The 25,190-nt window shown below is 42.8% G+C and overlaps 1 protein-coding gene across 1 annotated transcript in view; it reads right to left on the bottom strand.

Moving 5' to 3' along the window:
- The window catches only part of TMEM214 (transmembrane protein 214), a gene marked incomplete in the record, with an annotated part of 1,377,439 nt that overhangs the window by 609,525 nt on the left and 742,724 nt on the right, over window positions 1-25,190 (bottom strand). Inside the window, 1 exon segment of the mRNA XM_044062865.1 lies at window positions 7,945-8,036. Within this exon segment, the coding sequence (XP_043918800.1) occupies window positions 7,945-8,036 (92 nt within the window).

The following is a 25,190-nucleotide window of genomic DNA, read 5'->3' on the forward strand; positions in this document are numbered from 1 at the left end:
GCCATTCTTTGGGTACATATCCTGTAGTAAGGCTAAGTTTGAACAGTGACTTAATGTGAGGGTTCAGTTCTTCTTGGAACTCGTGTAAGACGCAGCCTGGGACACCGTCCGGTTCCATAGATACTGTGCTTTTTGCTTTGGAGAGGGCAGCTTTCACCTGTGCATCTGTAATGTCAGGGAGGTTACATTCAGTTGGGATAGGCATTTGCTCCTTTGGGGGGGGGGGGGAGAAGTTTGCGCTGAATCTGTCTGCCAGGATGTTGGCTATTGTCTGTAGGTTCGGTATATTTTGTACCGTTATGCAACAATTCAGAGCATATCTGGGAGCTTCCGCCCATGTTCCTGACATAACTAAAGAAGGCCTTGTGATTATCTTTAGTGTCTAGGGCAATTTTTCTTTCGAAAATGGCCTTTGATGATTTTATGAGGGATCGAAGTTTCTTGCTAATACTGATCAGAGATGTCTTCCCTTTTTGGGATTTTGCTCTGTCATGTAGTAGCATCCTCCTTCTGTTGTACAGCTTATTTATGGCTGGGGTCCACCAGACTGGTCTCCTGTTTTTGGAGGAGTGAGTCTTGGTTTTATTTGGGATAGCACGATCCATGCATTCCTGCAGGTGCTCATAGAATGCATTTGTAAAGGATTCTGCGGATTGGGCTGTATTACCCTCTGGCCCAGGGTATATCAGACTATAGGCAAAGAAAAAGAAATGGGGGAATCCTAAGTAAGAGACTAACATCTCTAGAATTTTTATAGAATCTACGAAGCTGCTGTTCAAAAGGGATAATTATTAGGGCATATCAAATACTGCATGATAACTATAGGAATCAGTGGAGGTTAGTAAGGATCGGGAAAAGACTGCATATGCACTTCACAAAGACAAAATGGGGTGGGGGGGTATACGTATGGCTCCCACATATGCAACAAAGTCCAGAAGATTTAGGATCTTTGTTTCGAAGTATTTACATAGTTTTTTTATATATCCCAAGCAGACTGCAAGGAATTTTTCCTTGGGTAAATTGCAAATGTTGTAGGTGTGATGGGGAAGAAAGAGGCAATTGGAGACAGAAATACTGGGTGAGTAAATTGGTGTAACTAAGGAAATGATTTTTTGAGCTGATACAGAATCAGAATTGCCTATACCAAGTAAGGCCTTACAGAGTTTAATTCTTGTGGTTGCCAAAAAGAAATTGATAGAAAAAGGAAATCAAAGTCTAAACCAACTGTGCTAGTAGTAGTGAAAACAGTAACAGAAATAAAACAACCGGAAGTGGAATCTTTAGAAAAAGGTAGGAGAAAATTACTCAGAAAAAAATGAAACTGTGGTAACAATACATGCAGAATAATGTTTTGGAGGAGGAATGAATTAAGGGAAGGCAAGAACTGAATGAGCTTTGTAATGTTTGAGTGAAAATGAATGGACAGATTATAAGTGATGTATAACATCTACAAATGAAAATTTGTCCATATGGTTTGTTTTCATTTATATAAATATATGACTGCCTATGTCATAAATGATGATTTAATAAAGATGTTTACTGTTAAAAAAATATACAAATTATTAAAGTGGCAGAAAGTACAGTTGTGTACACTTACCATAAATGTAGATGTTCGAGTGTATTCACTGTTGCAGTCATTACATTTGGGTAATCTGCTGGCAGGTTGCCCTCAGTCGGCCTGAATTCCAAAGTCTTGGGTCTTGCATCGGTTGCTGTCTCCTCTTCCATGACGTCAAGTTGTCAGGGGTATAAAACAGGCAGCCGACGCCATTTTCTTTAGTTTCTTTTGCCCCAGACGTCAGGTGCCCCCCAAATGGGTAGCAAAAATATATATAAGCTATATATACACGCAACAATACAAACTTTACTTTCATCTACAAGCAAATACACCACAAAGGCTGTAGAAGATGGTGAAGGAAAGAGGAACTCCAGAATAAAAGGGGAATGGTGGGCGGGTAACCTGGACTGCAACAGTGAATACACTCGAACATCTACATTTATGGTAAGTGTACACAACTGTACTATGTTCTTCGTGTTTCACTGTTGCAGTCATTACATTTGGGTAGAATCCCAAAGCTATGGATGGGAGGCTGGAGCTAAACTGCATTAGGGGCGGCTATAAGGCCCTGCAGAACTGCAGTGGCAAAGCCTGCCCTGGACTTAGAGAAGAGAGGAAAATGACAATGCTTTGTAAAAGTGTGAACTGAACTCCAAGTAACAGCCTCTAGAATGTCTTTGTTAGGTACCCCTCTGAGAAAAGCGGCTCAGGCCGACTGAGGGCAACCTGCCAGGGGCACAGTAAACTAATCAGGGGAACAGTAAACTAATCAGGGGCACAGTAAACTAATTCTATTATATAAGGGGACCTTCACTGTGTCACTACTAGACAGAGGCACAGTATTCTAAATCTATTCTGTACATTTTTGTACCATTTCATGGGGTGGTGAAAGCCACATCACTATGGCTAGGCTTACAGATGCCCCAGGGCAGATAGCCTAGTACTAAACTATGAAACTATTAAACTATGTAGCTGCAGCCCTGGTGCAATGAGACCTAATACCCTTGGGCACTGGTTTGCTATGGTGTAAGTAGCAGAAACAAATGCAGTGGCTTATCCACTTTGAAATAGTCTGCTTTGAAATAGCCTTTCCCTCTGATCCTGCAGCAAATGTCACTAGTAACTGCTCAGTTTTTCTTAGAGCTTTAGTCCTGCTCAAACAGAATCTTAGCTGTCTGTGTACGTACAAGGAATGCAGAATCCCCTCCCCCTTGTTCTGCGGATTTGGATAAAAAGTTGGCAGATGAACAGTTTGGTTAAGAGCCACACTGGAAACCACCTTAGGCATAAATGAAGGATTGGTCCTGAGGGACACCCTGTCTGGGTAAAATATGATAAAAGGCTCTACAGCCATAAGGACCTGTAGCTCTGAGACCCTTCTTGCTGAAGTAATTGCCAGGAGCAGAGCTGTTTTCCATAAGAACTTTAGATCTGCAGTAGCAGTTGGTTCAAATGGAGGCAGGGTGAGCTTTTCCAACACATAATTGAGGTCCCATGCAGGAATTGGTGATCTTCTGGGAGGCCTTAAATTTTTGGCCCCTCTAAGATACTGCTTTAGTAAAGGATGAGAAAAGATTGGTGGCTCTGTGTTGTAATGAGCCGAGATAGCAGAGGCATGGATTTTTACTGATGAAAAAGATATGCCTTTGTCAAGCATCTCAGTCAAGTATTGTAAAATCTGAGGAATATTTGGCTCTGCTGTGTCAGTTCCTTGTGCTTGGTTCCAAGCACAGAATCTCTTCCATTTATCAGCATAAGATTTTCTAGTACTAGGTCTTCTGTCTTCCAAAATGACATCCATTACAGCTTTACTGAGAGGTGTTGTTTGAATAACTACATAGGTTCATAGGTTTGTACTAGGCTATCTGCCCCAAGGCATTTATAAGCCTAGCCCAGAGTTTTGTGGCTTACGCCACCCCTTATGTTAAAAAATACTGTGCCCATTAGTTTGTTGTACCTCTGTCCAGCAGTGTCACAGAGATGATTCCTGGGGTAAACCTACGATCTCCCATCCACCGGTCAAGATTTCTCTTGAACAGAGCCAGCGAGGTGCTCTGCCTCACATGGACCGGGATTTACATGATCAGCCATGCTGCCAGGTTCATTGTTTGGAGCTGATTGTGCAGGATCTGATTGTTTTGCTGGGACAGTAAGTGAGGTATCTGAGGCAAGTACCAAGCTGGGAATTGAGACATATTCCTTAGGATTGGGTACCAGTATTGGTGGGGCCAGTCCGGGAGAATTAGTATCATCTTTGTTTTTTTCTTGTCTGACTTTTAGTAGGACCCTGGGAAGAAGAGGAGGAAAGGCATAAACTGACATGTTTTTCCAACTGAAGGACAGGGCATCCACTTTCCATGCTTGTCTGTGATAAGTCCTTCTGCAGAATTTTTCCAGTTGATAATTTTGAGGGGAGGCAAATAGGTCTATGTCCAGGCTCCCCCATTTCTTTGTTATCATGCTGAAGACTTGTGGATCTAATTTCCACTCGTGAGGGTCCAATAAGGTTTCTGCTTAAATCATCTGCCAGAGTATTTTGCTTTCCTGGCAGGAATTGAGCTTGAAGATGTACTTGGTAAGTCAAGGCTGTGTCCCACAGTGCCATGGCTAGTCTGCAAAAGGGTTAGGAGTGCATGCCCCCCTGCTTGTTTGTGTACCACGTAACCGTGGTGTTGTCCGTCTTTATCAGCAGTTGTCCTGGATGAAGCAAGTCCTTGAAGGCTGTCAGGGCATTTTGAATAGCTAACATCTCTTTTTGGTTGATATGCAGATGCATTTATTTTGGGGTCCATATGCCCTGAATACATCTTTCCGCCCATGCATAATCTGATGCGTCTGTTAAGGTTTGGCTGGCAGGGGGTAGAGTGAAAGCCAGTCCCATGTTCTGGTGACATGCCTTTGCCCACCATAGAAACTCCTGTTGTAGGCAGGGAATGAGTGGAATCATTGTTTCCAGACTATGACAATGTTGACTCCATAAACCTTTTAGGTACCACTGTAGTTTCCTCATATGCAGTCTTGCATATGGAATCAGTATAATGCAGGATGCCATGAACCCCAAAGCCTGCAGTTTGTCTTGCAGATAACTGGGTTTTTGTTGCCATCAGTTTGCAGTAAATAGTCAGTTGCCTTTGTTTGTCTGGCATGAGGAAAGCCATCTGGGCAGTTGAATTCAAGCTTGCACCCAGGAATGTTATCTTTTGAGAGGGTACCAGTTGTGATTTATTTTCATATATTGTGTACTCTAGGCATGTTACAAGCCTTTTCACAAATGCCAGATGCTGAAGAAGAATGTCCTTGTTTTCTGCTTGAATGAGACAGTCATCCAAGTAAGGATAGATTTGTATACTTTGTCTGCAAAATGCAATTACTGGTGCCAGGCACTTTGTAAAGACCCTGGGTGCAGTAGATAAGCCAAAGGGCAGTGCAGAGAATTGGTAATGCATAAAGCCAGCCTTGAAATGGAGGTATCTTCTGCACGATTCCCTTATTGGGATATGCAGGTATGCCTCTAAGTCTAATGTCATCAGCCAAGCATTCTTGCCCAGCATGGGCAGAAGCTGCTGCAAAGTTAAGCATTTTGAATTTTGGAATGTCCAGGTATGTGTCCAAAATTGATAAATCCAGTATTAGGTGTCAGGCCTTGTCTTTTCTGGGTATCAAGAACAGTCTTGAATAAAACCCTTGTCCTTTTTCCTGTTCTGGTACTGGCTGAATTGCCCCCATATCCATGAGGGATGTAACTTGTTTCTGTGCCTCTGCCCATTGATTTTTTGGCAGATCTGGCCAACCGTTCGCAATTGGCAGTGTGTGGAAGTGGAACCTGTATCCCTGAGATACTATGTTCAACACCCACTTGTCCTGGGTTATTAACTGCCAATTTTGAGCATGAAGTGCTAATTTTCCCCCCAAGGGTGCTGCCAAAAGATAAGTGCTTGGTGATGGCAGAGGGAAGTCATTGAGACTGTTTACTATAGGGTTGCGCTTTATTTCCTCCAGATTTGGAGGTAGAAGCACCCCATTGCTTTGACCTGTAAGAATCCTGTGACTGGTATCTAGAACCTTTAGGGCACCTGGATTTGCCCCGTCGAGCTCTGTTGGACACAGGAAAGGACCAATTTTTTTGTAGGCCAGTGTCTACTGAATCTTGGTGGCTGCACTTGTAAGAAGTCTTTTACAGTTTGCATAGAGTTAGCTTTGTCTTCCATTTTCTTTAAAACCTCTTCTGCCTTAATACCAAACAGAGTATCTGCTGTAAATGTGCATCCAGCAATTTAGCTTTAACATGATCACGCAAATTTTGTTCTTTTAGCCAGGCATGCCTCCTAATCACATATCCAGTAACTGCGGCCTTGCAAGAGGCCTCTAAGGAATCAAAATCACATTGCAAAGTATGCTTTCCAACTTGTTCTGCTGCATGCAATAATTCCTGCAATTCTTTATTTTCTGCACATTCAGAAATCAACATTATTTTCTGTTTCAGTAATCCCATAACATGTTGTTGATACTTAAGCATATGAAACTGGAAGCTTAAGGCCCTAATTGCCAAGGTTGCAGATGTATAAACCTTCTTTCCCCATCTATCTAGTGCCCAGGAATCTGTCAGAGGGGGTAGGATTTTTTGCTGTTGAGGCCTTAACACTTTTAAACCCTGTGAAATAGTTTCAGGGTCAGCAGCAGGGTTTCTAAATAAAAATTTGTGAGAGTCAGGAACCCTGTAATATCTGTCTGGCTTGCTAGGAGCCGGAGGTAAGGAGTCTGGAGTCAAGCTTGACTCCGGAAACACATCATCCACAATGTCTAAAACAGGAGGTATGGCTAAAGGCCTATGCTGAGGGAGAAGGAAATCCCTGAGCTTCTTTTTTGATTCTGAGGAAATCTTGACTCTCCCAGTGAAAATGCTCCCTCAAAGTATGCAAGGTTTCTCCAAAGGAACAATCTTCAGGAGGAGATGCAGATGGGATAGATTCGTCTACATCAGAATCCTCATACGGTGGTATAGATAATTCCTGATCAGAAGAGGAATGAGAAGAAATAGAAACCGGATCTGAAGATTCATAATGAGTGCCTTGCCTAGGCCTCTTATCAGGAGGGAGTTGGGAACCCCTGAGCAAGGTAATTAGGTCTTCAGCCATTTTGATCATCTGCTTTTTGGGCATAGAGGCCTGTGCACGTGGCTCATGCGTCAGTTTTTTAGCTTTAGAAGTTGCTTTTGTCTTTGATTTTGAAGCTGGCATCGGTTTTGTATAAAAATGCTGTTACCTGAATACACCTTCAGCAGCCGGTGCCTGCTCAGCAGCTCTGGACCCATCCGAGGGAGAGACATCCGCAGGTACAATACTTTGAGAATCTCGCGGTGTGCCGGACTCCACATGGGTCTTGGGTAGGGGCCTGCGACTTGAAAGCAGCTGGTATCAGGGGTTGCAAAAGTGCCTCACTGAGTACCGGCGAACCGGTGACTGGCTTAGGAGAAGCTTCGTCGGTTTTGGACCTCGACGGTCTGTCTCTGTCCTTTTCTTTGCATTTTTTGTGTACTCCGGTAGTCGGATTGCTATCCGACGACATTTCAGGATAGTTAAATCGGTTTCCAAAATATTTTGAGGCAAAGATATACCGACGCTTAATAGTGCGTTGGTTAAATCTAGCACAAAACCGACAGCTAGGCACATTATGATCAGGGCCTAGGCAAGGAATACAGTATAAATGGAAATCCTTATGAGGTATTTGCTTCCCACAAGTAATGCAATGATTAACTTTTACTGACATCGGTATGAAGCAAGAAAAAAGTTTCCCCAACAGGGTACTTAGCTTTAATGAAGACTTCGGTTCTGAAACTCGAATTAGAAAATTTCAGGAGTCGGCCGACCGGCAGTTGCGAACTGCTTCTGGCACTGTGCAGCAAGAAAGACTAAAGAAAATGGCATTGGTTGCCTGTTTTATACCCCTAATGACCTGACGTCATGGAAGAGGAGACAGCAACCGACGCAGGACCCAAGACTTTGGAATTCAGGCCGACTGAGGGCAACCTGCCAGCAGATTACCCTAATGTAATGACTGCAACAGTGAAACATGAACATCTGGTAAATCACTGGCAAGGATAGGTATGCTTAATGTACTTCAAACAAGCTGTTACAAGATACACTGGCAACAAATATGGACATTATCTACGGCAGCTTCTAAAAAGTGCCAAGCTGTACTAGTGGAGAGAATTATCATAATCTCTGACCAATCAACGAGGGTTCTAGATGTTAAGCTATTGAAAAGCTTATCAATTTAAGTTATACTAAATGACTGAAGCAACCTGCAACAAATGAAATGTTTTACATCATCACAGCATTTTGTGCTAGACAACAGATATCTAAATATTCATCTCACCATCTCCTTACCTTGACTGAGAAAGATGTTTAGTGTAGAGCTGCCGCCAAACACTGAAACTTAGAGGGTCCATAGTAAGGCATTCATTTAAACTTCTCAGAAGCTATAAAAAAAAGTTTGCATCTCAGAAAACTTTCAAATGCATCAAGCACAGACAAGTTTAAAATTCACTTAAAAATCTAAAATAATAATACTGTAAGATGTTTGCAAATAAAACTGCAAAAAAAAAGCTGCAAGATTTTGTGATTTAATTACTTCACATGTAACACTGTCCATGAACACTACTGTACCTATGAGCCGTTTGCTGATTTAGCCTAAATACCAAGGAAAGAACAGTAGTGTGCAAGTATATTTACCATAAAATAAGATTTTCAGTGCAAGAGTATATTGTATCATCAGGGTTGTATCTCAGCTACCTGAACCTAAACACCAGACAGACATTTTATTAGCAGTCCAGTATTTGTTGTGAAGGCCTTAGCTGGTCTTCAGTCACTATACTACAGAATATTTGTAGGGGCATGAGACATCCATACATAAGCCAGCATTGCTATCAACCTTCTGGTCTTAAAGCCCTTTGGTGTCACAGGGAACTGTGACTGGGGCAAGTTACCTTTGTTAGTAACTATGAACTCTATGATTACATTAAAAACAGGTAGACTGGATGTCCTTTTCACTGCTGTAGTACTCTTTACGAAAAGGATTCCCTGGATTCCATGCTAAGGGTAGCCCAACATCCAGCCAGTATACCAAAGCCTTAGTATTTCTTAGGTGTCTTACGCATCACTCATATGCAGACCTCCCAACCGTCCCGAATTACTCAGTTTTTACAAAGTTTTGGGGTCCAAATAATGGGGTGCCACGATTCCCCGAGTGGCACCCCTTCATTTCCAATTTTTTTCCAGGGTTTTTAATTTTCCTCGCTTTCAGAGCTGACATCATCACGTGTGCAATGACGTCAGCACCGTCAGCCACATCAGCCAGTCGGAATTGAGCTCAAGGGCTTTCCCAGCTGGCTTGCTGTTTGAAATCAAGCCAGAGCATGCTGGTAGCCTGGTATGCTTTTTATTTTTTCCGAGTGCAAGCTGGATATTTACTTAAGCCGGTCTACAAGCTGGTATGCGTTTTATTTTTCCTGAGTGCGAGCTGGATATTTACTTAAGCCGAACTACAACGAACGAACGCAAGTAAGCTGAACTACAAGTTGGTATGTTTATTTTTCCTGCTGCTTACGAACGCAAGTTCAATCTGGCCTTAAACTAATTATGCTTGTGTGTGTGTGTGTGTGTGTGTGTGTGTGTGTGTGTGTGTGTGTGTGTGTGTCTTCATTTTCAAACAGTAGTTTATGTTATATAACAAGGTGTGAAATGCAAAAACAAATCGCATTGTTAGCGAAGTAAAAGGCATACCCCAACTCTCCTTACAAGTGATGTGCCTCCAGTTCTAAAAAAAAAAAAAAGGGAAAAATTGCTGGTATTCTTTGTATTAACTTCCCAAACATGTTGTGCTATCAAGCTGTCACAATTTTTATTTCTAACATCAGTGAAATGTTATATAACTTTCACCTTATCTTTGAGTCTTGTGGGACCCACATACCATTTCGGTTTTTCACTTCTGCAGCCTTTAATATACACAGTGCATGCTTTATCACAAGTAAAGGAAGTAGGAGAGAGATGTAAGATCACATTAATTTTACTATTATGAACATCTTGCATACATGCAGGGAAAAGAAACTTATGAGGTCTACCAAGATGCTGTACACGAAAATATTCTTTAAATTCCTAGCTTTTCTGAAAGAAAGAACTTGTGTAATATAGCAGCAAATAATCTGAGTGAAATCACATAAGCCATTTCTCTTTGACCATTCATTGTACTGTGGATGTAAAACCGGTTTAGGTGGTAACAAAATATATTGTATCCTTCTTTTGTCTGTTATCCAAAAACATACTGCCAAAATTGTGGTTACCAGTATTACTAATAAAATTCTTTTCTGCATATTATAAATTACTGCAGAAAAAATTAATCAGTTCAAAGCCTGTAAGTGTATATTTTCTCTAAGGAAACTAATTATCCTGAACAATAAATCTGACCTAATCACAACCTCAGGCAAGCAATTACCACGTCAAGGTTTGGGGCAACCATCTTAGCAGACATATCACTTGACCCATTCTTATAAGCCCTTACTTGGATAGTCCAGGGCTGTTGCTGAAGAGCTAAGGATGAGTCAAATCTTTTTTGAGACAGCACAGATTTTGAGGTTGTCAACAGCTGTTGGTATCTATCAAAAAAACAAATATACAAGTGAGACAATTAATATAGCCGTATCCAGTGTTTCTACAGAGACATTCCTACCCACACCAGCTTTGGCTTGTTCCTCTTAAAATTTGTGAGAACTGAATTTGCTAAATAATGATAGGAAGACTGAGGCTTAAATGGCTGTCTTTCTGGAAACAAAACACTTTATTCTAGCAAGTAGCAAGTTTTCTAAGATTGTACAAGCAATGTTAAATGTGTCCCTGTTCTGTGGCCTTTGTACCCCCCCCCCCAATAAATTTTTGCTTCTTCCAGATTTCTTAAGTTGTGCTGCATAGTTCATCAGGGGAGAGAAGTTTAGTGCTGCTTATATTGTCTGTTTGTGGCACAACAGGTAGAATATTTGCTTTTGATGCACAAGGGGATGGGTTGTGGGCTGTGGGTTCTACTCCCACAATATGTAGATGGATTGCGGGTATTGTACTATATTGTATTTTTAAAGGGGGTGGATGCTTCAGTCCTGAAAATGTCCTCCTTTGGAGGAGTTACCTAGTAACTATGAACCTGTTATCAGTTTGCCATCCATTCCATATTGAAATATTACCAGCTTATTATTTTCTAATTTAACATAGGCAGTTTATTTTTCCAAGGGCAACAGACGCATTACTTGTAGATGAAACAATGAAATATAAAGTTGTTTGCTAGATTCAACCTCTTCATTAGTTAAGTTACAGATCTCATTAATGTGGAATTATTTAGATGACTTTTACTTCTTCACAGATTGTGCATATTTACTGATACTGGTGGATTTTAGTAGAAGTTTGAGCAGACTTTTATAATAGAAATATTCTGAACTGGACAGTCTTGTCATTACAGGTTCATGCATTTTGTTTCATTGCTTACTGGAAAATGTTCAAAACAATAAATTTAAAACGCGCTCTAACAAGTGTGCTGTGTTATACAAGGAATATAATTTAATACAGTCAGGAAGGTGTATCAAGGGGACTATGATTTGAAAACAGCCCAAAGGTAATCTTTATCTGCTACTGGCCAGATGCGTTTACTTTGAATGTGGGTTTCAATGAATGTGAGTTTCAAGGGCAGAGAAGTTTTAATGTTAAGTCTATTTTGACTGTGAGACTGTATTGCTTAGTTTAGCAGATGTTTATTAGTGTTTGTGCTATAAAATGTAAAGTAAAAGTTTTAAATGAAATCAAAATAATCACTGTAGAAGTAAAGCAGTATGCACATTACAGTGTTTATGGTAAAGGAGGCAAAATAACCAAGCAATGGGACATTGGAATGGCTGCAGGGGACTCTGGGGCCATAGTTTGGTTGTCTTTTCTTCAGGTTACATTTTTCAAGCTGGTATCCCACAATTCCACTGCAGTGGGCACAGTTGCATAATTATGTATGCAACTGTTATGGTAACTGGCATACAGATTTGTACCTATTTTTATGAGCCTTTGTCCAGATTTTTGATGTTTCCAAGTTGAGAGGTATGCTCATATGCGCCCGTCTTAAGGAGCAGGGCATAAAGGTGATGTACGGATGTACATACCTCAGAAATGAATAGCCCCAGGAGGAAGAAGAATCCTAGGCAGTAGGAGGAACATGTGCATCCAGGAGGAGGGAGGGAGTGAAAATTGCAAAAGTAAAAAGAAGGATATCTAATGTTACAGTAAGATTTTTATACAACTGTACTATATCCTTCCACATCACTGTTGCAGTATTCTTTATGAAAGGGAAAGTACAGAAGCTCAACAGAAAATTTGGGAGGAGGAAGGTCCAGCAGAACCCTCAAGAAACACATGCAGGATAGCTCTGGCAATGACCGCTCTTGCTCTGGAAACAATATCCAATTTGTAATTCTTAGTAACGGTATGGACAGAGGTCCAAGTAGCAGCCTCAAGGATGAAATTGGTATCCAAACCATTGAAAAAAGCCAGAGACTGAAATATTTGAAAGAATCTGTGAAATAGTCATTGGGAACATTTTAAAATCAACATTGTGATGACAGATATAATATATCTAAAAAGAAAATGCTTTGTTTACAGACATTTATCAGGACAAGAGTATTCGGGTAATGAAACCCGATAAAGGAGGCAAGTTAACAATAATGAACCAAAATGACTAAACTAACCATATGGATGTCTTGTTACTTGATGAAACATATACTGAGGTTTCAATTAATGAAATACAGGGTATGCTCAAATTGATATAGAGCTAGAGGATATCTTACTCGCAGCCAACTTACTATGAAAGACGTGGAGTATATGACTAATAAAAAAACAGTACAGTTTTGTACCTACCGTAAATGTAGATGTCCGATAGACATGCAACTGCAGTCATAACATGTGGGTTGTCCTGCCTCAGGCAGCCCTCGGTCGGCCGGATTCCAAAGTCTGGGTCCGACGTCGGCTGATGTCGCATTTCTCTCCGACGTCAGAGTGGCTGGAGTATATAAGCATCAGCCGACGCCATTTTCTTCAGTGTTTCTTGCCCCAGATGCCAGGTGCCCTCCAAGGAAGGCTGTAATCAAATTGGAAGACAAAAACAGGATTCCAAACAATTACATGAGCAATAAAACAAATACACCATAACAGATATCCCCAGCTAAGAGTGAGGGATAGGAGTGGACCCTAAGCATAGAGGGGTATGGAGGGAGGAAAACCGACTGCAGTTGCATGTCTATCGGACATCTACATTTATGGTAGGTACAAAACTGTACTATGTCCTTCAAGAATGCAACTGCAGTCATAACATGTGGGTAGAATACCATAGCTTAGCTGGGGAGGAGGTATGCTCTAGGAAAGAGATGGTGTGGCAATCAAACCCTGCAGGACTGCCGAAGCAAAGCCTGCTCTGGATCTGGAATATAGGGGGAGATTGTAGTGTTTTGAGAATGTATGCACGGAGCTCCATGTAGCAGCTTCTAGAATGTCCTTTGTAGGCACCCCTCTTAAAAATGCTGTAGAGGTGGCTGTAGCTCTGGTGGAATGTGGTCTGACATAGGCTGGAACAGTCTTTCCATGAAAGGAATAACAGAATCTGATGCAATGTCCAGTCCATTTAGAAATAGTCTGTTTTGAAATTGCTTTTCCTTGGACTGCAGGGGCGTAAGCTACAAAAAGCTGTTCAGACTTCCTACTGGCCTTGGTTCTGTCCAGGTAGTATCGAAGTTGTCTATGAATATCCAAGGTATGCAAAAGCCTTTCCCCCTTATTCTCAGGATTGGGGAAGAAAGCAGGCAGATGAATGGCTTGATTTAGAGAAACCCTAGATACCACCTTTGGCATAAAGGTAGGGTTGGTCCTTAATGAAACCCTGTCTCTGTGGAAAATAATAAAGGGTGGTATTGCCATTAGGGCCTGTAGTTCCGAAACCCTTCTTGCTGAGGTAATTGCCAACAGGAAGGCTGTTTTCCATGAGAGAAATTGCAAGTCAACTGAAGCTGCTGGCTCAAAAGGAGGTAGAGTCAGTTTTTCTAAGACAAAATTGAGGTCCCAGGCTGGCACTGGGGCCTTTCTTGGTGGCTTAATGTTCTTGATTCCCCTGAGGAATTGTCTTAGTAAGGGTGAGAAAAAACAGGAGGATCAGTGTTGTATCTAGCTGAAATAGCAGATGCATGTATCTTTATTGAAGAATATGAGAGGCCACTCTGTAACATATCTGCCAAATATTCCAAGATAAGTGGGATGTTCAGTAATGATGCATCATGCCCTTTGCTGGTATTCCAATTGCTGAATCTTTTCCTCTTTGCTAAGTAGACCTTTCTGGTGGACGGTCTTCGAGCCTCTGTTAGTATCCGCTGAACTTCCTTGGAGAGAGATAAGTTGAAGTTATTTACGGGATCTCCCAGGCTGTTAGCTGCAGAGTCTGAAGGTTTGGATGCAGTGTTTCGAAATTGTGTTGAGTCAAACGTAGAGGCCACTGAGGGACGGCCCACCTCCTGGTGTGGCATATGCTCCGTAGTAGTGGGTACCAGTGTTGTCTTGGCCAATCCGGAGCTATTATGATTCCCTTGGGCTTCTCTGCTTTGATCTTTAGTAATACTGAAGTCATCAGTGGCAGAGGTGGGAATGCATAGATTGCTAGGGAGTTCCAGTTGAATGAAAGAGCATCTATTTTCCAAGCCTTTGGATGGTATGTCCTTGTGCAAAATTTTGGTAGGAGATGATTGAGGTGAGAGGCAAATAGGTCCACTTCTGGCTTGCCCCATGTCGAAGTGAGTTGTCTGAAAGCTTTGGATGTAACCTCCACTCGTGTGGATCTGTGAAATTCCTGCTTAGGCTGTCCGCCAACACATTGTCTTTTCCTGGAACAAACTGTGATTGTAACTGGATGTTTAGACTCAGTGATTTCTCCCAAAGCTGCATTGTCAGTCTGCAAAGGGCGTAAGAGTGGGTGCCCCCTGCTTGTTTATGTACCACATCACAGTGGTGTTGTCTGTCCGTATCATTAAGTGACCTTGCTGGAGTTGGTTTTGAAAAGCCTCGATAGCATGCATTACTGCCAGCATTTCCTTTTGGTTTATATGCAGATGTGTTTCCTTTGGAGACCATTGTCCTTGTATACACCTGCCTTCCATGTGCCCCATCCGAGGTCTGAGGCGTCTGTAGTCATGGTCTGTGTTATCTGTGGTTTTTTGAATGACATACCTGTGTTTTCCTGGCTCACCGAGGCCCACCATAGGAATTCCTTTTGTAAGCATGGAATGAGTGGTGTGATTGTCTCCAAGTTGTTGCTGTGCTGAGACCAAACGCTTTTAGGTACCATTGAAGCTTTCTCATGTGTAGTTTTGCTAATGGAACCAGTAGAATGCAGGATGCCATGTAACCCAGGGCCTGTAGGAATCTCCTTGCAGTCATCTGGGTGAGTTTTGCTAAACCTTGGAAGTATTGAGTTAACTTCTCTTGCTTGTTTTCTGTCAGGTAAGCCATCTGAGAGGCTGTGTCTAGTTTGGCTCCTAAGAAGATTATTTGCTGTGATGGCTGCAGTCTTGACTTTTGGAAGTTGACTGTGTATCCCAGAGCTTGAAGTGATCGTATGACATATTCCAGAATTTTTGTCAACATCAATTTGTCGTCTGCTTGTATGAGGCAGTCGTCCAGGTACGGGTAAATTTGTATACCCTGGAGCCTGCAATGAGCAATTACTGAAGCCAGGCATTTTGTAAACACTCTGGGCGCAGTAGATAAGCCAAATGGCAATGCTGAGAATTGATAATGCTCTGGCCCTGCAAGAAATCTGAGGTATCTTCTGCAGCTGTGTCTGATAGGGACATGCAGGTATGCCTCCTTGAGGTCCAGAGTAATCAGCCACGACTCCTTGCCCAGCATGGGAAGGAGTTGCTGTAGAGTCAGCATTTTGAACTTTGGTACTATGAGAAAGGTTTTTTATGCGGACAAGTCCAGTATTGGTCTCCATTGAGTTTCTTTTCTTGGAACAAGTAACAGTCTTGAGTAAAACCCCTGTTCTTGTTCTTGTTGTGGAACTCTTTCTATTGCTTTCATTCGAGTTAGAAGAGTGATTTGCTTGATAGCCTCTGCCCTTTGATGTTGTGGTAGATTTGGCATGCCTTGTTTTCTTGGTAAGGTATGAAAATGAAACCTGTACCCTCGGTCTATAATGTCCAAAATCCATTTGTCCTTTGTCAGTCTGTGCCAGTTTTCTGCAAACAGAGATAATTTCCCGCCCAAGGGAGCTTCTAGTTGTTCCCTGGTAGGCGGTAGTAGAGGAAAGTCATCGAGATTGTGGTTGTTGGGCAGGAGAAACCCCTCGTCACCTCTTTGGTTTCCTGGCTGCCATTGACTTCCCTGTAAGGACCTCTGTATTGGCCTCTTCCTCGGCCACGTCTGTTCTTACCCCTTTGAAACTTTTCTGGATTAGGAAAGGACCAGTTTTTTGAAGGCCAATTCCTACTGAATCTGGGGGGTTGAACCTGGAGGAAATCCTTTACAGTTTGAACTGATTTTGCTTTTTCTTCGATGGTCTTTAACACATCCTTAGCATTTGCACCAAAAAGCTTGTTCTTTTCCAAAGGTGCATCCAGAAGTTTTGCTTTTACATGATCTGGTAGAGGTTGATCTTTTAACCAAGCATGTCTACGCATCACTGCCCCTGTCATAGCTGCCCTACATGAAGCTTCCAGTGCATCATATCCACACTGCAGGAAGCAATTGCTTACTTGCTGAGTGTTATGTACAGCTTCCTGCAAAGTCTTCCTGTCTAAAGGATCAGGAGAAGCTAATGTTTTTTGTAAATCTTCTAAGAGATAATCCTGATATTGGAACATATGAAAAAGGCAATTTAAAGCTCTCATAGATAAGGTAGTGGATGTGTAAACCTTTTTACCCCATCTCTCTAATGACCTTGCTTCCCTGTTGGAGGGCAAAGGATTTTTTGAGGTGGAGGCTGAAACTCCTTTAGGCCCCTGTGAAATAGTTTCCAAATCAACAGTATGGGCCCTGAATAAACAGGAATGAGTTTCTGGGACCCTGTAATACCTGTCTGGCTTGGCTGGAGCAGGAGGGAGAGTGTATCAGGGGTAGCACTAGAATCAGAATACAAGTCATCCAGAACATCAAGTACAGGAGGAATAGCTAAGGGCCTGTGCTGAGGCTTCTTAAGGAAAGTCCTAAGGCGTTTCCTGGAATCAGAATATTCCTGGCCCTGCCACTTGAAATGTTCCCTCATGGTGTGCAGAACTTCCCCAAAAGAAATATCCTCAGGAGGAGAGGCTGAAGGTATGGAATCTTCTGCATCCGAGTCCTCATAGGTCTGGAAGAGCTCTTCCTGGTTATCAGAGTGGACAGAGCCCTCAGAGTCTTCATCTGAAGGAGTAGGGTCAGAGGGTTCAACCCGGGGCCTTTTATCAGGAAGAGGCTGGGATGCTCTCTCAGGATGGGTCTGTGAGCCTCTAATCATGGAAATTAAATCAGCAGCCATGGACATAATTTGTCTCCGGAGTCGGCTGAGGTAAGGATTTAGAAGTAATATGCCTTGTTTTGCTGGCTGCCTTAGCCCAAGTGTAGGCCTTAATAGACATGGCCATAGGAGGCCTGGCAGCTCCACGTGCAGGAGTGACCTTGTCTACAGCAATGGTCTCGGGCATTTCCTCGGTTTCAGTATCCGGAGGAAAATCTATAACTGGCGTCGGAGTAATGTCTGGAATCAGAGTCGTCGGTAATGCAGTGTCTTCGGTTCGGAGCGGTGGAGAGACCGTCTCAGAGGGAACCGGAGCACTCGCGCTAGGTTTTGGCGTGGAGTCGGTGGTAGACGCGGGCCGAGGATGTCGGTCCCGGTCTTTTCGCTTTTTGGGAGTTTGCGGTGTCGGAAGATCCGACGGCATGGTGAAAGCAAATTTATCGCCGAAAAAATCTTCAGCGAACTCCGCCCGGCGCCTGAGAGTGCGCTTGTTGAAGCGAGCACAGGCTACACAGGCCAAGACGTCATGGTCTGGGCCCAGGCAAGGGAGGCAGTAAGAGTGGAAATCCTTATGAGGTATTTGTTTACCACAAAAAAGACAATTGTTAACTTTTTCAGTAATTTCTGACATCGGCTGAGGCAAGAAAAGGTCCCCAACGGGGTACTTAGCTTTTTTGATGACTTCGGTATCGTAGAATACAGGAGCTGACCGACCGGCACTTGCGAACTGCTTCTGCTTCGGGCACCACGCGGCAAGAAAGACTGAAGAAAATGGCGTCGGCTGATGCTTATATACTCCAGCCGCTCTGACGTCGGAGAGAAATGCGACATCAGCCGACGTCGGACCCAGACTTTGGAATCCGGCCGACCGAGGGCTGCCTGAGGCAGGACAACCCACATGTTATGACTGCCGTTGCATTCTTGAAGGACATCTGTTTTAGCAGGAGTTTTTGGTATTCCAAAAATCCATAAAAGTTTAGACAACCCTTCCTTTAGACCAATAGTTGATGCTATGAGATCAAAAATTTGTACTGTTAAATTTACTGATTACACATTAAAGGATGGGTTAGAAAGTTTACTATATTTATGCAAAGATTCATAGCAGGCCCCGAGTAAAATCGATGAAGCTGATTTTGCAGCTGACAGCATTATCACCACCACAGATGTGCACAGCTTGTATTCAGTCATACTACACACGACACCAGATTGCAGCCATTTGAAGACTAAATGTTCAGGCAAGGCACATTACATTCAGAAAAAGTTAATACTATAACTGCACTTATGAGTATTGTACTAAAAATAATTTTATTTATTTTGAAGTGCAGTGTTTGAAATAGGCCACTGGGGTGGCTTTGGGTGCAGCATGCGCCCCAATATTTTCCAATTTTTTATTAGCACAATTGGAATTGCAATTTGTGTTTAGCAGTCATTTTAAGAATTCTTGGAAACTGTATACACGTTTTTTGGATGATATATTTTATGATCAGATACTACAGACAAATTAAGAGTTCATTTTTTTCATTAATACTATTGAATTTTTACAGTTTTCCTATAATAGTAACTAACAAAATTGTACATTTAGATATTGAAATTTCAAAAGACAAGGGGAACTGCAGAGTTAGGTCAAATGTCCACAAGAAAAGTACAGTTGTGTACACTTACCATAAATGTAGATGTTCGAGTGTATTCACTGTTGCAGTCATTACATTTGGGTAATCTTCTGGCAGGTTGCCCTCAGTCGGCCTGATTAACAAAGTCTTGGGTCCTGCATTGGTTGCTGTCCCTTCTTCCATGACGTCAGGTTGTCAGGGGTATAAAACATGCGGCTGATGCCATTACATCAGTTTTTCTTGCCCCAGATGTCAGTTGTCCCCCAAATAGGGAGCAAATAAAATTATAAACACAAAAATATACCTCCAGCCAAAAGCAAATACACCAACAAGGCTTTTAAGCATAGTAAAAGAAAGCTGAGGTACAGTAAGAGAAAAACAGGGGGCTGGATGGAGGGTAACCAGGACTGCAACAGTGAATACACTCTTAACATCTATATTTATGGTAAGTGCACACAACTGTACTATGTTCTTCGTGTTTCACTGTTGCAGTCATCAAATTTGAGTAGATTCCCAAAGCTAAGGATGGGAGGAGGAATTTAGATAGCATTAGGACCAGCTATGATGCCCTGCAAGACAGCAGTGGCAAAGCCAGCTCTGGATTTAGAGAAAATAGATAAATGACAATGCTTGGTGAAAGTATGTACTGAACTCCAGGTAGCAGCTTCTAGAAGATCCCTAGTAGGAACACCTCTGAGAAAGGGTGCAGAAGTACATGCAGCCCTGGTGGAATGAAATCTTATCCCATGGGGATGGTGCTTATAGCAGAAATGAATGCAATGGCATATCCACTTAGAAATGGTTTGTTTTGAAACAGCCTTTCCCTCTGCCCCAGCAGCAAATGCCACTGCAATTGTTCAGTTTTTCTTTGAAATTTAGTTCTGTCCAAGTAGAATCTAAGTTGTCTGTGCACGTCCAAGGAATGCAGAATCCGTTCCCCTTTGTTCTGTGGATTGGGATAGAAGGTTGGCAAATGAATGGACTGGTTAAGAGCCACACTGGAAACCTCATTGGGCATGAAGGATGGATTGGTCCTCAGAGATACCCTGTCCGCATGAAAGATGATGAAAGGCTCCACTGCCATAAGGGCCTGTAATTCAGATATTCTTCTAGCTGGTGATTGCTAATAGGAAGGCTGTTTTCCAAGAAAGAAATTTTAGGTCTGCAGTAGCAGCTGTCTCGAAAGGAGGTAAAGTGAGCTTTTCTAAAACAAAGTTAAGGTCCCAGGCAGGGGTAGGAGCTCTCCTGGGTGGTCTCAAGTTCTTTGCCACTCTGAGATACTGCTTGAGCAGGGGATGACAAAAGAGGGGTGGGTTCTGTCTTATAGTGAGCTGAAATAGCTGAACCGTGGATTTTAATAGAGGAAAAAGACAGGCCCTTGTGAAGCATCTCAGTTAAGTATTGCAAAATCTGAGGTAAATTGGGTGCTGCTGTGCTCATCCTTAAAGATTCGTTCCAGGCACAGAATCTTTTCCATTTGTCAGCATAAGATTTTCTAGTGCTAGGTCTTCTCGCCTCCAAGATGACATCCATCACAGGTTTGCTGAGGGATGCTAAAGGTGAATTTAAGTTATTAGCCAAGCTGCAAGGTTCAATGTTGGGAGCTGAGGGTGCAGAATTTAGTTGTCCTGCTGAGACAGCAAGGGAGGTGACTGAGGCAGGTGCCATGGAGATATTTGTGACACTACGCAGGAGTGGGTACCAGCGCTGGCGTGGCCAGTCTGGAGCAATCAAAATCATTTTTTGTTTGTCCTGTTTGACTTTTAGCAGAACTTTGGAGAGCAGAGGCAGAGGGGGGAAAGGCATAGACGGACAGGTTTTTCCAGCTGAAGGAGAAAGCATCCACTTTCCAGGCTTTTTTGTGAGGAGTACTTGTGCAAAATTTGTCCAACTTGTAGTTCTGGGGGGAGGCAAATAGATCTATGTCTGGGCTCCCCCATTTCTTTGTCAACATGTTGAAAATCAGTGTTTCCAGTTTCCACTCGTGTGGGTCCATGAGATTTCTGCTTAGTCCGTCTGCCAGTGTATTCAGATTTCCTGGCAGGAATTGAGCTTGTAGTTGCACTTGGTAGCTCAAGGCCGTGTTCCACAATGCCATGGCTAGCCTGCAGAGGGACTAGTAAGGTGTACCCCCCTGCTTGTTTATGTACCACATAACCGTAGTGTTGTCCGCCTTTACCATTAGTTGTCCTGGATGAATGTAGTCCTTGAAGGCTGAGCATTCTGTACAGCTAACATTTCTTTTTGATTGATATGTAAGTGCATTTGATTTGGGTTCCATTTGCCCTGAATGCACTTCCCTGCTAGGTGAGCCCCTCATGCATAGTCTGATGCGTCTGTAGTTAGGGTTTGGGTGGCAGGGGGTAGTGTGAATGGCAGTCTCTTGTTTTGGTGGCAGGCCTCTGCCCACCAAAGGAACTCCAGGCGTAGGCAAGGTATGATAGGAATCAGTTTCCAGGCTGTGACAATGTTGACCACAGACTTTTTAAGCATCACTGAAGTTTCCTCACATGCAGTCTTGCATATGGAATTAGAAGAATGCAGGAGGCCATGAACCCCAAGGCTTGTAGTATTTGTTTTGCAGATAGCAGGATTTTTGTGGCCACTTGTCTGAAGTAAGTTACCAAATGAATTTGCTTTTCTGGCATGAGGAAAGCCATCTGGGCAGTTGTATTCAAGCTTGCACCCAGGAATGTAATCTGTTGAGAGGGTACCAGTTGTGATTTCTTTTCATTTATGGTGTACCCTAGACAAGTTAGAACCCTTTTTACAAACACCAGATGATTTAGAAGTGCAGCCTGGTTTTCTGCCTGAATTAGACAATCGTCCAGGTATGGATATATTTGAATATTTCTTTGCCTGCAAAATGCAATTACTGGAGCCAGGCACTTTGTGAATACCCTGGGCACAGTAGACAAGCCAAAGGGCAGTGCAGAGAACTGATAATGCAAAGAACCTGCTTTGAAGCATAGGTATCTTCTGCAAGATTCCCTGATTGGGATATGCAGGTAAGCTTCTTTTAAATCTAGAGTTGCCAACCAGGAATCTTTGCCCAGCACAGGAAGTAACTGGTGAAGAGTCAGCATCTTGAATTTTGGAATATCCAGAAAGGTGTTTAGAGTAGACAGGTCCAGAATTGGACGCCAAGATTTGTCTCTTCTGGGTACCAGGAAAAGCATGGAATAGAAACCTTGTTCGTTTTCCTCTTCTGGTACCGGTTGAATAGCCCCCCAAAGTGATGGCGGTAGTAGGGGGAGAGTACTTGTTTCTGAGCCTCTGCCCACTGATTTGGGGGCAGGTCTGGCCACCCATTTGGTGTTGGCAACTTGTGGAAATTAAATTTCTATCCCTGGGACACTATATTTAAAACTCATTTATTTGTCCTGGGTTATGAGTTCCCAGTTTTTTGCATGAAGAGCAATCTTTCCCCCCAAAGGGGTGACTGAAAGGTAAGTGCTTGGCAATTTTAAAGGAAAGTCATTGAGACTTTTTACCATAGGGGGGGTGTCTTTGTTATTTTCAGATTTGGAAGTGAATGCCCCCCATTGCTTAGTTCTGAGAGTCCCTTGGGACTGAAACCTGGTGCTTTTGGTGTGTCTGGGCTTGGTTTGAGTGGATCTGGAAGGAGCTGGAAAGGACCAATTCTTAGTAGGCCAGTGCCTACTAAATCTTGGAGGTTGCACTTGTAAGAAATCTTTTACAGTTTGCATAGATTTAGCTTTATCTTCCATCTTTTTTAGAACTTCTTCAGCCTTACCGCCAAACAGGCGGTCCTGACTTAAAGGAGCATCCAACAATTTTGCTTTAACATGATCAGGCAGAGATTGCTCCTTAAGCCAAGCATGCCTTCTAAGCGCAGACCCAGTAACCGCAGCCCTGCAAGAGGCCTCTAAAGAATCAAAACCACATTGCAAAGTATGTTTTCCAACTTGTTCAACAGAATGCAATAAAATCCTGTAAATCTTTATTTTCCACACAGTCAGAAATCAACATCATTTTCTGTTTAAGCAGTCCCATAAAATGCTGTTGATATTTTAGCATATGAAATTGGCAGTTTAAAGCCCTGATTGCCAAGGTTGCAGAAGTATAAACCTTTTTACCCAATCTGTCCAGCGCTCTGGAGTCTCTATCAGAAGGGGTAGGATTTTTAGCAGTAGAAGCCTCAATGCCCTTGGGCCCCTGAGAAATGGTTTCTGGATACGCAACAGGATTTTTGAAAAGGAACTTGTGGAACTCAAGAAAGTACAGTTTTGTACCTACCATAAATGTAGATGTCCGAACTGGATAGCATCTGCAGTCATAACAACAGGGTTGTCCTGTCGTCAGGCAGCCCTTCAGTCGGCCGGATTCCAAAGTCCGGGTCCGGCTGATGTCGCACTTCACCCGACGTCATCTCTGTTGGTCTTCGGGTATAAAGGCATCAGCCAACGCCATTTTCCTCAGTGTTTCTTGCCCCAGATGCCAGTTGCCCTCTTGAAGGCTAAAATTTGGATAAATGCCAATGTTTCCAAAAGATAGAGGTAAACACAAAATAAGCATGTATGTACATATATACAAACAAATACACCATAAAAGACTCCCCCCACCAGCTAGCTATTAGGAGGGTAAACACCCTAGGAGTACCACAGAGGGGAAGGAGGGAGGGTAATCCTGACTGCAGATGCTATCCAGTTCGACATCTACATTTATGGTAGGTACAAAACTGTACTATGTCCTTCATGGATGCATCTGCAGTCATAACAACTGGGTAGAATACCATAGCCAACTAGGGGAGGAGGAAAAACTAGATTATGGTGTGTTTAGGATCCCTTGCAGTACAGCAGTGGCAAACCCTGCTCGGGATCTGGAATATAGAGGCAAATTATAATGCTTGGCAAATGTATGCACGGAGGTCCAAGTAGCCGCCTCAATAATGTCTGGTTGCCACTCCTCGTAAGAAGGCTGTGGTAGTGGCTGTTGCCCTTGTAGAATGAGGTCTTATGTTCTGTGGAATTGGTTTTCCATGGAAGGAGTAACAGAATCGTATGCAATTTCCTATCCATTTGGAGATTGTCTGTTTGGAAATAGCTTTTCCTTCCCTTCCTGTTGCATAGGCTACAAAAAGCTGGTCAGTTTTCTGCTACTTTTGTTCTGTCCAGGTAGTAGCGTAGCTGTCTATGTACATCCAAGGTATGCAGTATTCTTTCCCCTCTGTTTTGTGGGTTGGGAAAGAAGGTAGGTAGGTGGATTGCCTGGTTTAAAGACACTCTGGATACCACCTTAGGCATAAATGTAGGATTAGTCCTCATGGACACTCTATCTTGGTGGAAGATTAGGAAGGGCTGTACTGCCATTAGGGCCTGAAGTTCAGAAACCCTCCTGGCTGAGGTTATTGCCAGTAGGAAAGCAGTTTTCCACGATAGATGCTGTAGGTCTGCTGTTGCTGCTGGTTCAAAAGGTGATAGTGTCAACTTTTCTAGCACAAAGTTCAAGTCCCAAGCTGGCAATGGTGGTTTCCTTGGAGGTTTTACATTCTTGATTCCTCTGAGGAACTGCCTGAGTAAAGGATGTGAAAAGACAGGTGGATCAAAGCTGTATTCTGCTGATATAGCTGATGCATGTATCTTGATGGAGGAGTAGGACAGGCCTGTATGTAGAAGTTCTGCCAAATACTCCAGAATGTTAGGCATATCTATGTTTGACGCATCTTTTCCTCTTTCAGTACTCCAAATGACAAACCTTTTCCATTTTCCTGCATAGTTCCTTCTTGTTGAAGGTCTGCGGGCTTCAAGAATAATATCTTTAACTCTTTGGGAAAGTTCTGGATTAGCTGCTGCTATGTGATGTTCCATGCAGTCAGTTGCAACGTTTTTAGGTTTGGATGCATGATGCTGTAGTTGTTCTGAGTTAACATCAAAGGCATCAGGGGTATTTGCCACATATTGTTCCGAGACATGCTCCTCAGCAGTGGGTACCAGTGTTGTCTTGGCCAGTTTGGAGCTATCAGGATTATCCTTGGACTTTCTTCATTGATTTTTAGTAATGCCTTGTGTATCAAGGGAAGAGGTGGGAATGCATATGCTGTTAGGCCTTTCCAGCTGAAGGAGAGCGAATCCACTTTCCATGCCAGTGGGTGGAATGTCCTTGTGCAGAATTTTTTGAGCTGGTGATTGAGAGGGGAAGCGAATAGATCTATCTGAGGCATTCCCCATTTCTTTGAGATGGTCTTGAAGATGTCCGGGTGTAGCATCCATTCGTGGGCATCCGATGTGGTTCTGCTTAATATGTCTGCTAGAGTATTCTCCTTTCCCGGTACAAATATTGCCTGTAATTGGATGTTGTAGCTGAGTGCCAGGTTCCACAGCTCCAAAGTCATTCTGCATAGGGGGTATGAATGAGTGCCTCCCTGTTTGTTGATGTACCACATGACTGTGGTGTTGTCTGTCCTTATCATCAACTGGCCCGCTTTGAGAAATGGTCTGAACTTT

Source organism: Protopterus annectens, chromosome 2.part1 (assembly GCF_019279795.1).
Source record: "Protopterus annectens isolate FY-2018-M chromosome 2.part1, PAN1.0, whole genome shotgun sequence".
NCBI classification, from domain to species: Eukaryota; Metazoa; Chordata; order Ceratodontiformes; family Protopteridae; genus Protopterus; species Protopterus annectens.